The sequence below is a fragment of the Saimiri boliviensis genome, chromosome 4 (assembly GCF_048565385.1).
Source record: "Saimiri boliviensis isolate mSaiBol1 chromosome 4, mSaiBol1.pri, whole genome shotgun sequence".
NCBI lineage: Eukaryota > Metazoa > Chordata > Mammalia > Primates > Cebidae > Saimiri > Saimiri boliviensis.
The window spans coordinates 116,553,560-116,569,380 of NC_133452.1; the positions used below are offsets into that span (position 1 = coordinate 116,553,560).

Consider the following 15,821-nt stretch of genomic DNA (forward strand, 5'->3'; position numbering starts at 1 on the left):
AAAAAAAAAAAAAAAAGAGAGAGAAGAATCAAATAGATGCAATAAAAAATGATAAAGGGGATATCACCACAGATTCCACAGAAATACAAACCATCATCAGATTATTACAAACAACTCTACACACATAAACTAGTAAACCTGGAAGAAATGGATAAATTCCTGGACACTTGCATCCTCCCAAGTCTAAACCAGGAAGAAGTCAAATCCCTGAATAGACCATAACAAGGTCTGAAGTTGAGGCAGCAATTAAGAGCCTACCCACCAAAAAACGTCCAGGTCCAGATGGGTTCACAGCCAAATTCTACCAGACATACAAAGAAGAGCTGGTACCATTCCTTCTGAAACTATTCCAAATAATCCAAAAAGAGGGAATCCTTCCCAAATCATTTTATGAGACCAACATCATCCTGATACCAAAACCCAGCAGAGACTCAAGAAGAAAAGAAAACTTCAGACTAATATCCATGATGAACATAGATGCAAAAATCTTCAATAAAATACTGGCAAACTGATTGCAACAGTACATCAAAAAGCTTATCCACCATGATCAATTAGGCTTCATCCTGGGGATGCAAGGCTGGTTCAACATATGCAAGTCTATAAACGTAATTCACCACATAAACAGAACCAAAGACAAAAACCACATGATTATCTCAACTGATGCAGAGAAGACCTTTAACAAAATTCAACAGCCTTTATGCTAAAAACCCTCAATAAACTAGGTATTGACAGAATGTATTTCAAAATGATAAAACTATTTATGACAAACCAACAGCCAATATTATACTGAATGGCAAAACCTGGAAGCATTCCCTTTCAAATCTGGCACTAGACAAGGATGCCCTCTCTCACCACTCCTATTCAATATAGTATTGGAAGTTCTAGCCAGAGCAATCAGGCAAGAAAAAGAAATAAAGGGCATTCAGATAGGAAAGGAGGAAGTCAAACTGTCTCTATTTGCAGAAGACATGATTGTCTATCTAGAAGACCCCATCGTCTCAGCCCAAAGTCTTCTCAAACTGATAAGCAACTTCAGCAAAGTCTCAGGACACAAAATCAATGTGCAAAAAACACAAGCATTCCTATACACCAATAACAGACTTAAAGAGAGCCAAATCAAGAATGAACTGCCATTCACAATTGCTACAAAGAGAATAAAATACCTAGGAATACAACTAACAAGGAACCTAAAGGACCTCTTCACGGAGAACTACAAACCACTGCTCAAGGAAACAAGAGAGGACACAAACAGATGGAGAAACATTTCATGTTCATGGTTAGGAAGAATCAATATCGTGAAAATGGCCATACTGCCCAAAGTAATTTACAGATTCAATGCTACCCCCATCAAGCTACCAATGACCTTCTTCACAAAACTGGAAAAAAAAACACCTTAAACTTCATATGGAACCAAAAGATAGCCCGCATAGCCAAGTGAATTCTAAGCAAAAAGAACAAAGTGGGAGGCACCACACTACAGGACTTCAAATTATACTACAAGGCTACAGTAATCAAAACAGCATGGTACCAGTACCAAAACAGAGATACAGACCAATGGAATAGAACAGAGGCCTTGGAGGCAACACAACATATCTACAACCATCTGATCTTTGACAAACCTGACAAAAACAAGCAATAGGGAAAGGAGTCCCTGTTCAATAAATGGTGTTGGGAAGACTGGCTAGCCACGTGCAGAAAGCAGAAACTGGACCCCTTCCTCACATCTTAACACTAAAATGTGGTAAATATACACCATGGAATATTACGCAGCCATCAAAAACGATGAGTTCACGTCCTTTGTAGGGACATGGATGAACCTGGAAACCATCATTCTCAGCAAACTGACACAAGAGCAGAAAATCAAACACCGTATATTCTCACTCATAGGTGGGTGTTGAACAATGAGAACACATGGACACAGGGAGGGGAGCACTACACACTGGGGTCCGTTGGGGGGAAATGGGGGAGGGGCGGGGGGGTGGGGAGGTGGGAAGAGATAGCATGGGGAGAAATGACAGATACAGGTGAGGGGACGGAAGGCAGCAAACCACACTGCCAAGTGTGTACCTATGCAACAATCTTGCATGTTCATCACATGTACCCCAAAACCTAAAATGCAATAAAATAAATAAATAAATAAATAAATAAATAAATAAATAAAATGAACTCCAGATGAATTAAAGACTTAAACATAAGACCTAACACCATAAAAACCCTAGAAGAAAATCTAGGCAAAACTTGTTCAGGACATAGGCGTAGGCAAGGACTTCATGGCCAAAACACCAAAAGCATTGGCAACACAAGCCAAAATAGACAAATGGGACCTAATCAAACTCCACAGCTTCTGCACAGCAAAAGAAACAATCATTAGAGTGCAACCAACAGAAAGGGAAAAAATTTTTGCAATCTACCTATCTGACAAAGGGCTAATATCCAGAATCTAGAAAGAACTAAAACAGATTTACAAGAAAAAAACAAACCCATTCAAAAGTGGGTGAGGGACATGAACAGACACTTTACAAAAGAAGACATACATGAGGCCAACAAACATATGAAAAAATGCTTATCATCACTGGTCATTAGAAAAATGCAAATCAAAACTACATTGAGATACCATCTCACACCAGTTAGAATGGCGATCATTAAAGAATCTGGAGACAACAGATGCTGGAGAGCATGTGGAGAAATAGGAACACTTGTACACTGTTGGTGGGAGTGTAAATTAGTTCAACCACTGTGGAAGACAGTGTGGCGATTCCTCAAGGAGCTAGAAATAGAAATTCCATTTGACCCAGCAATCCCATTACTGGGTATATATCCAAAGGATTATAAATCGTTCTACTATAAGGACACATGCACATGAATGTTCATTGCAGCACTGTTTACAATAGCAAAGACCTGGAATCAACCCAAATGCCCATTGATGATAGACTGGATAGGGAAAATGTGGCACATATACACCATGGAATATTATGCAGCCATCAAAAGCAATGAATTCGTGTCCTTTGTAGGGACATGGATGAACCTGGAAACTATCATTCTCAGCAAACTGACACAAGAACAGAAAATCAAACACCGCATGTTCTTACTCAGAGGCGGGTGTTGAACAATGAGAACACATGAACACAGGGAGGGGAACATCACATACTGGGGTCTGTTGGGGGGAAATAGGGGAGGGACAGCGGGGAGTAGGGAGTTGGGGAGAGAGAGCATGGGAAGAAATGCCAGATATAGGTGATGGGTAGGAAGGCAGCAAATTACATTGCCATGTGTGTACCTATGCAACAATCTTGCATGTTCTTCACATGTACTCTGAAACCTAAAATGCAATTTTAAAAAATTTCCTAAAATAGATATATATTACGTAAAAAGTCAATTTCTGTAATCCGTAATATTAGTTATGCTTTTTGTTTTTTCTGAGACAGAGTTTCGCTCTTGTTGCCCAGGTTGGAGTGCAATGGCACAATCTCAGCTCACTGCATCCTCTGTTTCCTGGGTTCACGTGATTCTCCTGCCTCAGTCTCCCTAGTAGCTGGGATTACAGGCGGCCACCAACACACCTGGCTAATTTTTGTATTTTTAGTAGAGACAGGGTTTCACCATGTTGGTCAGGCTGGTCTTCAACGCCTGACCTTAGTTGATCTACATGCTTCAGTTTCCCAAAGTTCTGGGATTAGAGGCATGAGCCACCATGCCCAGCACTAGCGGACATTTTTTGTTTGCTTTTATTTTTTGAGACAAAGTCTGGTTCTATCCCCCATGGTGGAGTACAGTGGCATGACCTCGGCTCACTGCAGCCTCCACATCCCTGGTTCAAGCAATTCTTGTGCCTCAGCCTCTGGAGTAGCTGGGATTACAGGTGCACATCAACACGCCTGGCTAATTTTTGTATTTTCTGTAGAGCTAGGGTTTCATCATGTTGCCAAGGCTGGTCTTAAACTCCTAAGCCCAAGCAATTCACCTGCCTTAGCCTCCCAAAGTGCTGGGATTACAGATGTGAGCTACTGCACCCAGCCTATGATACTAGTATTATTTTACTTAAGTCACTTCTTCATTTTTTTAACCATTTAACATTTATTAAGTTTTGAACTCTAAAGAATCACCATACACATATTACCTCATTTAATTATTTTAATAATCTTTTGCGATACTATTATTCTCATTTTACCAATAAGGACACTGGAGTTTATTTAAGTTAGGTAGTCTAGTCAGTGTTTGAACTATAATTAATACCTATGTGTGATGTCAGAATTGATTTCTTAACAATTTTAAATATATATATAAATTTGAGATATAATGAGATCATGTATTATAAGGCAAACAATAATTTAAAATAAAAAACTGAACTAATTATTAAGAACAACTTAGCTACAAAAGATCTACTCACTTCTGTTAATAATTATAAACTTAATAACCCACATATCTGTGGAAATGTGGAAGGCCATGGACTATAGAATCTATATTGTAAAAATTTAGTAATATTTTCTTCACAGTTTAGATATTCTTACATTGCTATTACTATCTCTAATTAAATTTTACTTTGTATAATGATGTATAAAGACACAGGCTTTTATGTTCAGAAACATTTATGTTCAGCTTTGCCTTTCACACATTTTCTAACCTGTTGGCAGCAGCAGTATGACGGCTACACACAATAGTTCTAGTTTAATGTTGTTTTTCCCACATGAGAAGCATATGCCATATTTGAGTTTGTAGAAATAGCTTATAATTTTGTCATTCAAGTATATATTTCTGTATATTGTAACTTACCATTGATGCTTTGTATCATTACAAACAAAATTATAAAACCCAATCTATAATTTTCCGTTCACTGATTCTAGTACTAGACAATACATGCAATAATCGTTCTCAAATCTCTTTCTCATATTATGAACAGCATTCAAGGTAGAATCCTGAAAAAGCTAAACAGGACTCAAAAGAGGTGCTATTTTCAATAACTAAGTCTACTAACATCAAATATTTCAAGAGTAGAATGGAAGACAGGGGTGACAGGAATGAGGAAAAAAAAAACAGATGTAGATTTAAATGGCCAGAGTTGAAGTTCACAAAAGCAGGTAACTTCAGACTTGGAACCACTGGTTGCTGAATATATAGGTTATAATTACACCTTATTATACAATATTTGAACTGTTTTGAATACTGAAAATATTATTAAAAATATCATTGATTCATTTGTTAATTCAATGGAAGTACCCTAGAAGAGCTAACGTACATACTGAATGTGTATGTGGGAAATGGGAATGAGTTGTCATGACAGATCCTACTTAAGGAAATTAAGACAAAAAAATAACTGACATGAGATATACTATAATGAATATGGTAAAAGGTTGATATATAATGCTATGGAAGTTCCGAGATAATATTAAAAATTTTGAGACATAGGAGGCAAAGAAGTGAGGTCAGTCAAAGATGACCTTAAGATATCTCAAAGAAGTAACTGAGAGAAAAAAAGGACAACAGGAGAAGTGGGCAAAGAAGACAGACAGTATGTTCAGTTTTAGACATATTTATTTTGAAATGTAAATTGAAATGTCTGGCAGGCAAATGAGGATTGAAATTCATTAATGAAATCAGTCCTGGAGACATATTTGAGACATAAAAGTATATATGGAATAGCTACTTAGGAGGCTGAAGTGGGAGAACTGCTTGAGCCCAAGGGTTCAAGGCTGAAGTGAGCTATGATCGTGCCACTGCACTCCAGCCTGGATGACAGAGTGAGACCCTGTCTCAAAAAACCCCACAGGTATATAGGGAGTACTCTGAGAGTAGAGGAACATTAAATCAGGGCATCAAGAAAAGCTTTTGATAGCAGGTCGCATTAGAGTTTAATTTTAGAAGATAAACAGAATTAGTTCTGAAAAGATGAGTAAACACATGAGGAGGAATGGGTGATACAAAAAACATGAGAGACTCCAAAGAATAAAAAACTGTGAATAGCACGACCACAGCAAAGGCTGTGTGTGTGTGTATGTGTGTGAATTAGTTCTGAAAAGATGGGTAAACACATGAGGAGGAATGGGTGATACAAAAAACACAAGATAATGCAAACAATAAAAAACCGTGAATAGCATGACCACAGCAAAGGGTGAGTGTGTGCGTGCGTGCGTGTGTGTGTGTGTGTGTGTGTGTGTGTCTGTGTTTGTGAACAGGATAAAAACAAAACAGAGAATCAGAGACCAGATTATAGAAGGCTTGATGTTCTTGTCCACAGAATCTAAACCTTACTGTGAACACCAAAAAGCATCATAAAAGATTTTCAAATGGGACCAATATGGTTTGATATTAGATGCTGAATATAATCTATGGCCTCACTGCATGATCATTTCATCTAATGAGAAAGTGAGATTAGGAAGAAGCGGGTATACAGGTGGCAAGGTAACCAGTTTGAACAATAATCTAAGTAAAAATGATGAAGGCTGGACTAAGGCAGTGGCAAAGAAGAAGAAAAGAAGCATCCATCAGCCACTAAGAAGGCTAAGTGTTTTAAAACTTGGTAATTCTGTAGATACGGGATGTAAATTAGAAAGCAGAGTCAAAAACAGTTTCTAAGTTTCTCACTAGGCAGATGGTGGTGCCATTCCTGTAGATGTGGAATCCAGAGAAGAAATCAGAGTGGACAGATGAACTGTCCGAAAACACCAGATCTGAAGCACCCATGAGACATCTACATGAAGATGATCAGTAGGCCTCTAGGTGTAGAAGTCTAGAGCACAACACAGAGGACAAGCTAGAGATATATATTAATATTTGACAGCTACCAATGGTAAAGATGGATATGGAATCATGCTGTCCAAGAAGAATGTACAGAGTGAGAAGAGCAGAAGACAGTGGCTAAAACACAAGAACAAAAAGGGGCAAGGAAAGAAAAGGAGCCCACATAGGAAGCAGAAAAAAGCCAAGATGGAAGAAAACCAGGAGAGGTGGATGCTACAAAAATGGAGAAAGGAAAGTATTTCAGGAAGGAATTTTCAGTAGTCTTAAATTTCTTAATGTTCAAAGAAAAGAAAAGAAAAGAGATCACTGATTTGGCAAGCTTCAGTGGAGTGGTGCGGACAGGAACAAGAAAAGTGAAGAAAAGGGGGAAGTGGTGAAAGTGACTGTAAAAATCAGAAGTTTGAGGAAAGGGGAAAATTTTTGGGAGAGTGTCTTAAGGGAATAAATAGATAGGAAGCCAAGTAGAGATAACTAGATAGGGACCCCATGAATCTATAGTGCTGCCGAATCTGTGTGTCTGTGTGATCTTTTCTGGAAGAGCTCAAAGGCTAGGTATAAAAACGGTAATATAGATTTGCAAGATGATGAAGATAGAAAAACAAAGATTAGTACGCGAATGACAAAAGTAATACATGAATGACAATAGTAATCCACGGAGTCTGAGACTTGAGTCAGGAAGGGAGTAAAACCATGAAGGACAGAGTGGACTTAAGAAAATATAGTAAGAATCACAATGAGTCTAAAAAGCAGATGAGAAGAGAGTGAGAGAAAAAGAAGGAATAAGACATCACAGTAACAGAATGGTACACTGGCTGAAATTTCAGGAGTACAGTGTAGCCATGGGTATGAGTTCAACATGGAGTGGAATGGAGGGATGCTGGAGTTGAGAAAGGCACTCTGATGCATAATGAATTATCTAAAGGGTTGACTCTTCAAATTACCAAAAATGACTCCAGGACTAAGTATGTTAAGATACAAGGGGAGAATCTTTTCCCAAACATATTCATGTTACAACATTTGTCAATGTCTTTTATCCTTCTGGGATAACCAGGAGGTCATTATATTAAAGAAGAATAGATGGTAGCACAGCTTGGATGGTACAAGCCTCAAATAAAGTGTTTTTATAAGACAATGGAGGAGCAATGACTGCAACAGAGTACTATTTTCTTTACTTCAGGTGGGACTTAGTAAAGGAGAAACTAGGCTTCTATAGCAGGTATTAGCAAGATAATGGCCTACGAGATTTGGCTACTGCTGTTTTTAGTTTTTAATAAATAAAGTTTGTTTGAAACACAGTCATGCTCATTTGTTTCAGTATTTTCTGTGGCTGCTTTCATACTACAATGGTTATTGTTAAGTAGTTGAAAAGAGATTGTATGGCTTGCAAAGCCAAAATATTTACTATCTGGCCCTTTAAAAAAAAAAAGGTTGCCAAACTCCTGTCTATAGCCAGGGGGAATGAAGACATGGAGTATGGTAGGGGGAAAAAATCTGTTTCAGTTATATCTCCACTTCCAGAGGTAAGTGGAGATAACATTCTTTGAAGAAATTAAAGATAAAGGCAGTCTGTTTCCCTCAAAGATTTCAAAGGACACTGGAAAAAATATGTTGGGAAGATGTGTGAGGATGAATCAAGGGAGATTATAAGGTCAGAAGTAAGGTTATTTATAGAGAGTAAAAATGGCAAAGTAGCAGTTGACAACTTTAGGTTGTAAAAATCCGGAATATATATGCAAGATGAGGAATATATTTAATAACTAGTTAGTAAGAAATAAATAGTAAGATTCATCCAGTACTGAGAACTGTAGAAAGACTAATCATTAACAGTTTATTTTCTGACACTTCGAGAAATGTTTGCTAGCCATGTAATATAATATAATATAATATAATATAATATAATATGAATATGAAGGTAGAAAAATGTGGTAGTTTATAAAAAGGGGTGAGGATTAGGGTGGGAGTCAGCTAGAACAGGGTGGGAATAGAACATGCAGAAACCTGGTTTAAAAATAGGGACTAACATAACTGGCACTGACTTACAAATGCTGAAAATTCCTAGGGCAATTTAAAGTAGCTGTGTAGCTCACAAAAGAGAAATAACAGTCATGTGAAAAAGACTAAAGAAATGTCTTTCAACTGCTTAGTTTCAGTTCTGATTTTTGCCATTTCATTATTAAGAAATTACAGTAGACTGACACTTTATCTTAATCACTAGAAAGACACGTTGATAATTTATTTGCTAAATGCTTATTTTAAAAAAAAGTTTTCACATGCATATTTTCCAAACTGTTATCATACACTTACCTGCTTTGTTACTAAGCTTATATAAAAAAGTTTGGCGAGGGTCTGAGTGATCTCGACATGTCAGTTGCAAAAGCGAACCTGATTTTTTCCATTTCTGCATAAACCAGAGACCTAGAGAGTCATATATAATATAGAAGTATGAAATGACATATACAGAAACATATGCCAAGATTATTAATATATATTTCACTTCAAAAGATGACATTGCCTAAATCAGCATTTTTGTTGGCTAATCAAAAATATATTTGGAAAATATTTCCATGTTATGATAACATTTATACACATGCATGCTTACGTTAACTATGAATTAATGGTGATTGATGAACGGCTTGCTATTTCTATTTCATTCAGTAATGAAACAGATAATAGCATATGAAGAACAAATCAGAAAAATTATACCTTTAGATATATTTGTTCAAATGATAAAGAAGCAGATGAAGAAAAACTTCAAATACAGTAGGTCAAATGCCTGTGTAGAATGATCAGTCTGTAGATAATTAGTTTGTGATGTAATAGACTAATTGCAAATGGATCATGTCTTAGAAAGAAAAATTGTTTAATGTTTTCTAGTGACAGCTGAGTATCATGTTTTCTATTAATTATATTTTTTATATTATCAGTAACCCATATTTAAATGCATCTTCCTCTTAAGAAAATTAAGCAAAATCTCAATCACTCGAGCTGGTTTTCAAGACTATGAAATATTCCTTTCCATTTTCATTGCTTCTAATATTAGACAGGGAAGCAGAGGAATAAAAGAGTGGGAAAACAATCCTTTAATTAGTTAAATCTGATAGCTGGAAACACATCTGGGAAAAAGTTTAGTGAAGAATGCAGTTCAAAGTACCATATTCTTTTCATGTTGGATTCTATTCTACATTATTTAAGGACTTCATTTTTCTCATTCCCTCTTTTTCAAACTGTAAAAGTCTAGAACTGACTGTATTTTTAAGTGACCAACTTGAAATGGGATACAGAAAACAAGGTATGGTTTGTCAATAAAAGGAAGTGGTAAAGGAAATAGAAATAAGATTTTCAAGGATCCATGAAAAGAGACAGAGTTAAATATAATTTATTCTCACAATGGGGATCAACTGACTAACTTATAAACCATTTTTATAAAAATCTAAGGGAAAAACCAAGCCAAACGAAAGGAATATCAAGGCCAAGTGCAGGGGCTCATGAGGTCAGAAGATCAAGACCATCCTGGCCAACATGGTGAAACCCCGTCTCTAGTAAAAATACAAAAATTGGCTGGGTGTGGTGTCGTGCGCCTGTAATCCCAGCTACTAAGGAGGCTGAGGCAGGAGAATCGCTTGAACCACGGAGTTGGGAGGTTGTGGTAAGCTGAGAACTCCAGTCTGGTGAGAGTGAGACTCTGTTCCCCCGCAAAAAAGAGAGCAAATCAAGTACCAAATATTTCTGACGAGAATATAAATATTAATTAAAATTCGGGTCTTAACTTTCATTTTACTTGTTTAGAAATTTTGAATCACCTTCTTAAAAATTATATTCTTATAATATCTCTTCACTGTTTTTGAACCAAAATTAGAGTTAATATTCTATATAAAATGTTGTCAGTTTGTAATACATTAAATGTAGGTGTTTGTTATCTGTTCAAGTAATGGAGTACAAAATAGTTTGTTTATAAGATAAAACTTTACCAAAAATATTTAGAATTTAATGAAAAATATGCTCTTGTGACTTTTAACAAATACCATCTCAATATAAGAAAAGTCAGCTATATATTTTGTTTCATGAAATTCCCAGTATGTGACAAATTGGCTCTAAAATAAACACCAGAAAATACGTAGTTCACATTTTTCTCCCTATTTCACATTTTTAATGCAGAACAATAAAACTTTTTACCTGTATTAACAAGAGCACTGCTATTGTAGAGTGTACCAAGGTGAGGTCCAGAAAGAGATAGAAAGGTATGAAGTTTGTTGAGGTAATATTTAAATCTTGGCCTTGTAAGCACTGAACGAATGATTAAATTGCCCAACGAATGTCCAATAAAGCTTTAAGAAGAAAAACAAAAGTCATTTTTCCCACAGCACTAGTTTTAGAAACAAAAATCAAAGCTGATACGCTACAAAATGGATGTGAAATATTGAGAATTTGAAAATTTCTAGTATTTTAAAAGTATAGTGATACTTTGAAATGATATACCACATTTTGAAGGGAAAAATGTGAGAATGTATAGAAGTTCCTCATTATTATAGAATTTAAGTGTTTATAGAAACAAGATATTAATCTGAAAATTTTTACTCTTAGTTTGTAACTGCTTAGAAATATACACATATAAAGATAATATGATTAGATTACACATTTGCCTTCTTGGGCATATACAGAAATTATTTACTTATTAACTCATCATTTCAAACAAAATGATGAAACTGTATTTATGAAGGACAACTTGGAGAAATTATACATCTGTTTCTCTTATTCTCTGGTCTATACTTCAAAGATGGACAGTTTTTGACTAACAATATTTTCAAGACATAGGTAAAATATGTGAATTTTCCTACGATAAATCTTCAATTATGCAAAAAGAATAATATTTATGTAGCTAGCACTTCACTTTAATTATGAAACGGTTTAAATCAGTAGGCCCAAACCTTTTAGGTACCAGGGACCGGTTTCATGAAAGACAATTCTTCCATGAACAGGGAGTTGTGGGACGCTTTTGGGGTTAAACTATTCCACTTCAAACATTAGTGTCTCATAAGGAACACACAGCCTAGATCCCTCACATGTGCAGTTTATAATAGGGTTCACAAATCTAATGCTCACCACTGATCTGACAGGAGGTGGAGCTCAGGTGGTAATGCTACCTCACCCGCCCCAGTGCCACTCACCTCCTGCTGTGCGGTTCCTAAGAGGCACTGGACAGGCACCAGTCTGTGGCCCAGGGTTTGGGGGCCCCTGGTTTAAATCAAAAGAACCTGTTTACTTACCGTTATTTTATAATAGATGGTATAAGATTCCTTGGGGACAATTAGCAGTGAAAGAAGAGAGCTTGAAAACTGTCTAGCTTACAGATATATCTTGCGAGAAGCTCAGGACAAACTTCCCTCCCAAACTGAACTTCCTAAAGTAGTGGGGGTGGGAATTCTGATGGTAGTTAATAGTCTACAATCAACCAGATTACACTTAAAAAAACTGATTATAACTGACAATCTAACCTGAAAGACAATATTTTTGAGGAGGAATAGATTGAAATAACGTATTATTTTTCTCATCATAAAATAATGAACCAATAAAAGCTAAACAAGATTTTAAGAACCACAAATGAATAATTACAACAAGAAAATAATGTCTTCTTCCCATCAATACATCTGCACATTCTCCCATATTTTAACAGAATTCTGTTTTTAAAAATGACTTTAGGTCAAAACTGCTTACCTCTCTTCTTATTCCCTATACTTCAAGTTGGAAACAAACTTTCCAAAAGCTTACAGTATGCTGAACCAGCTTCTTCCTCTAACTTAGCTGGGATATGAATGTAGTCAGTTTATTCCACCTTTTTGGAAACAAAGACTCTTCTCTCCTACATCTATTAACAAGATCTAATTAAGTAATAAAAACTCATATTGGTGTAATCATCATCTACTGCTTGTTGAAAACTGACTCTCAAAAGTATACAGTTGTCATAAAACCTGGCTGGGCACGATGGCATATGTCTGTAATCCCAGCACTTTGGGAGGCCAAAGTGGGAGGATCACTTGGAGCTCAGGAGTTTGAGACCAGCCTGGGTAACATGGCAAAACCCCCATCTCTACAAAAATTAGCTGGGCATGGTGGTGCACACCTGTGGCTCCAGCTACTTGGGGAGCTGAGTTGGGAGGACTGGCTGAGCCCAGGGGGTTGAGACTGCAGTGAGCCAAGATGGCGCCACTGCTCTCCAGCCTGGGTGACTGAGCAAGATCCTGTCTCAAAAAAAAAATTATACAAACTTTGAAAGTACTTGAAAGTACTTTTGTTGCTTCATATACATATACGTAACTCCAAGCATATACTTCCTCCATTTAAAGTGTATAATTCAATGATTCAAAATATATTCACAGAGTTATAACTCTCACTACAATCAGTTTTAGAAACCTTTTTTCCACCTCAGAAAGAAATCCTACATCCTTTAATTATCCCCACCATCTTCTCCAGCTCTAAGCAAATAATAATCTACTTTCTTTCTCTATAGATAACCTTTTTTGGAACTATCTTATAAATGAAATCATATACTATGATCTTTCCCTAAAATCTTTACTCTTTTTCATTGTAAATTAATTTGAGTAGCAGTATCCTATATTTCAGAATAGGACAATGCTACCACAAATTCGCTTAACTTTTCTATAATTCAAAAAAATATAAAAATAAATTGTATAATATTAGATACCTTATTTTTGAGACTGTTAGACTATATATCTGAATATACTGTATTATCTCATCCAAAAGACGATCAGTCATGCTATCAAAATCAGCAAAAGTATCATTCTAAAAAAAAAAGCAAAGCACATACATTATATTTAGGAATATGTATAATCACATAAAAAACTAACAATATAAACATTATTTTTAATTTAGATATTGAAAATATGGTTAAGTCCAAAGTTTTTTAGAGAAGGTAGTGAGTGCAATACTTGTTATAGTAAAATGAACAAACAGAGCAAATTTCTCGGGGGAAAAAAGGTTCAGTGTTCTTAAAATACTTGCATTATTTAGTTGTTTGTTTAGCTCACTACCAGTATGAAACATAAGACATTTACAATAGCTTAATTAAGGAAATATTTCCATAAAAATGTGAAATTCTAGAACTGTTTCATATGTGAAGAGATCATAAATCAAAAGTTAAATCAAATATATTTCCTTTGGATATATATTTATATTAAATTACATAGAAATCATAAAAATTATTTCTACTACTACAGTCATTTTGTAGTAGGCCAAAATTTAGGTAGAAACTGGTACAAAAATGTTTGTTTTCACTGAAAACACTGTCACATTGTACCTGATTTCTCTCAGACATAAGAAAATCAATTCTTCCCCCAGGAAGTCCAAGTTCAATGTAAGTTTTTACTAATCGGAGATCTGCACTGTTTCCTAAAAAATGAAAAATGATGTTTAAAGGATGAGATAAAGTAAAAGGTACAACGTACACCATCATATATTTTTGCAGTTTTTAGAGACAAGCTTATGGCCTATGCCATTTGTGACTAGACAATGTACTATGAAACAGAGTTCTCTATTTTTATGTCAATGCTGATTTCTATTAGCCAGGCAATGTCATTCAACAGTTTGTTTCTTAGCTGGTTTTGGTCATAATGATGCTTTCACTTTTCTACCTAACAATGTCTTTATCAAACTGTTAGCACATCACTTTGGTGACTGCTGGCTACAGTAGCTATAAATGGTGCCTTAGCATCACCATTCTAGGTAATCATACAGCAAACTGTGAATGCATTTTAGATTTAATCTGTTGCCTTTCCTTTGGTAATACTGAACAGAATGAGAAAAATAAAAATCCATTTAAATATCTAAAATAGTTTATTTTAATACTTATTAACTCAAAAGTACCTACACATATATCTACAATACAGATATAAAACACAAGGGTTCTTCAAAAAGTTCATGGAAAATGCATCATAATAAAAACTATGTGTTTCAAAAAATTTTTATAACAAAATAAACACACACAAATTTGTTATAACATGTCTGAACAGAATCTAGTTTGAGGCACTAAAAAGGATAAGACATCAGTTTGAAAAGAACGCTTATCAAACAACATGAATTCTGCTAAAATTGAAGAACAAACACCAAACTTACGGTGACGCTTCAGTGAAAGAATGGTGAAATAACTGAGGCTTTACAAAAAGTTTATTGGGAAATGCCCCAAAGAAATCACCAGTTTACAAATGGATAACTTGTTTTAAAACTTGTTGTTTTAAAAAGGGAAAAAACAATGTTGAAGATGAAGCATACAGCAGTAGACCACCCACATCAATTTGTGAGGAAAAACTTCATTTTATTCACGCTCTAATTAAAGAGGACTGACAATTAACAGCACAAACAACAGTTGACATCTTAGACATCTCAACTGTTTCAGCTTACAGAATTTTGACTGAAAAATTAAAGTTGAAAAAATTTTCTATTCAATGGGTGTCAAAACCATTGCGCTCAAATCAGCTGCAAACAAGAGCAGAGCTTTCAATGGAAATATTAAACAAATGGTATCAAGATCCTAAAGCATTTCTTCAAAGAACTGTAATAGGAAATGAAACATGGCTTTACCAGTAGGATCTTGAAAACAAAGCACAATCAAACCAATGACTATCAAGAGGTGGAAGTGATCCAGTCTAAGCGAAAATGGACCATTTAAGAGCAAAGGTCAAGGCAACAGTGTTTTGGAATGCTCAAGGCATTTTGCTTCTTGACTTTCTGGAAGACCAAAGAATGATAATATCTGCTCATCATGAGAGTACTTTAAGAAAATTAGCCAAAGCTTTAGCAGAAAAACGCCTGGAAAAGCTTCACCAGAGAGTCCTTCTCTATCATGATAATATTTCTACTCATTACTCTAATGAAGAGGGCAATTTTGTGAGAGTTTTGAGGGGAAATCATTAGGCATTTATCTTACAGTCCTGATTTGGTTCCTCTGACTACATTTTTTGTTTTCTAATCTTAACAACTCTGTAAAGGGCATCCATTTTTCTTTGGTTTATAATGTAAAAAAGAAGGCACTGACATGGCTAAATTCCCACACTAAATTCCCTAATTCTTGGGAA

At 35.6% G+C, this 15,821-nt stretch overlaps 1 protein-coding gene across 3 annotated transcripts in view; it reads right to left on the reverse strand.

The window, feature by feature from the left end:
• FAM135A (family with sequence similarity 135 member A) overlaps positions 1 to 15,821 on the reverse strand; it is a 154,524-nt gene that overhangs the window by 18,272 nt on the left and 120,431 nt on the right. For all 3 annotated transcript variants that reach the window (XM_074398106.1, XM_074398108.1, XM_074398107.1), the window contains 4 exons: positions 14,048 to 14,139; positions 13,436 to 13,533; positions 10,909 to 11,060; positions 9,040 to 9,150 (listed from right to left, as the gene is read on the reverse strand). In XM_074398106.1, coding sequence (XP_074254207.1) covers positions 9,040 to 9,150; positions 10,909 to 11,060; positions 13,436 to 13,533; positions 14,048 to 14,139 — 453 coding nt within the window. The remainder of the gene's footprint in view (positions 1 to 9,039; positions 9,151 to 10,908; positions 11,061 to 13,435; positions 13,534 to 14,047; positions 14,140 to 15,821) is intronic.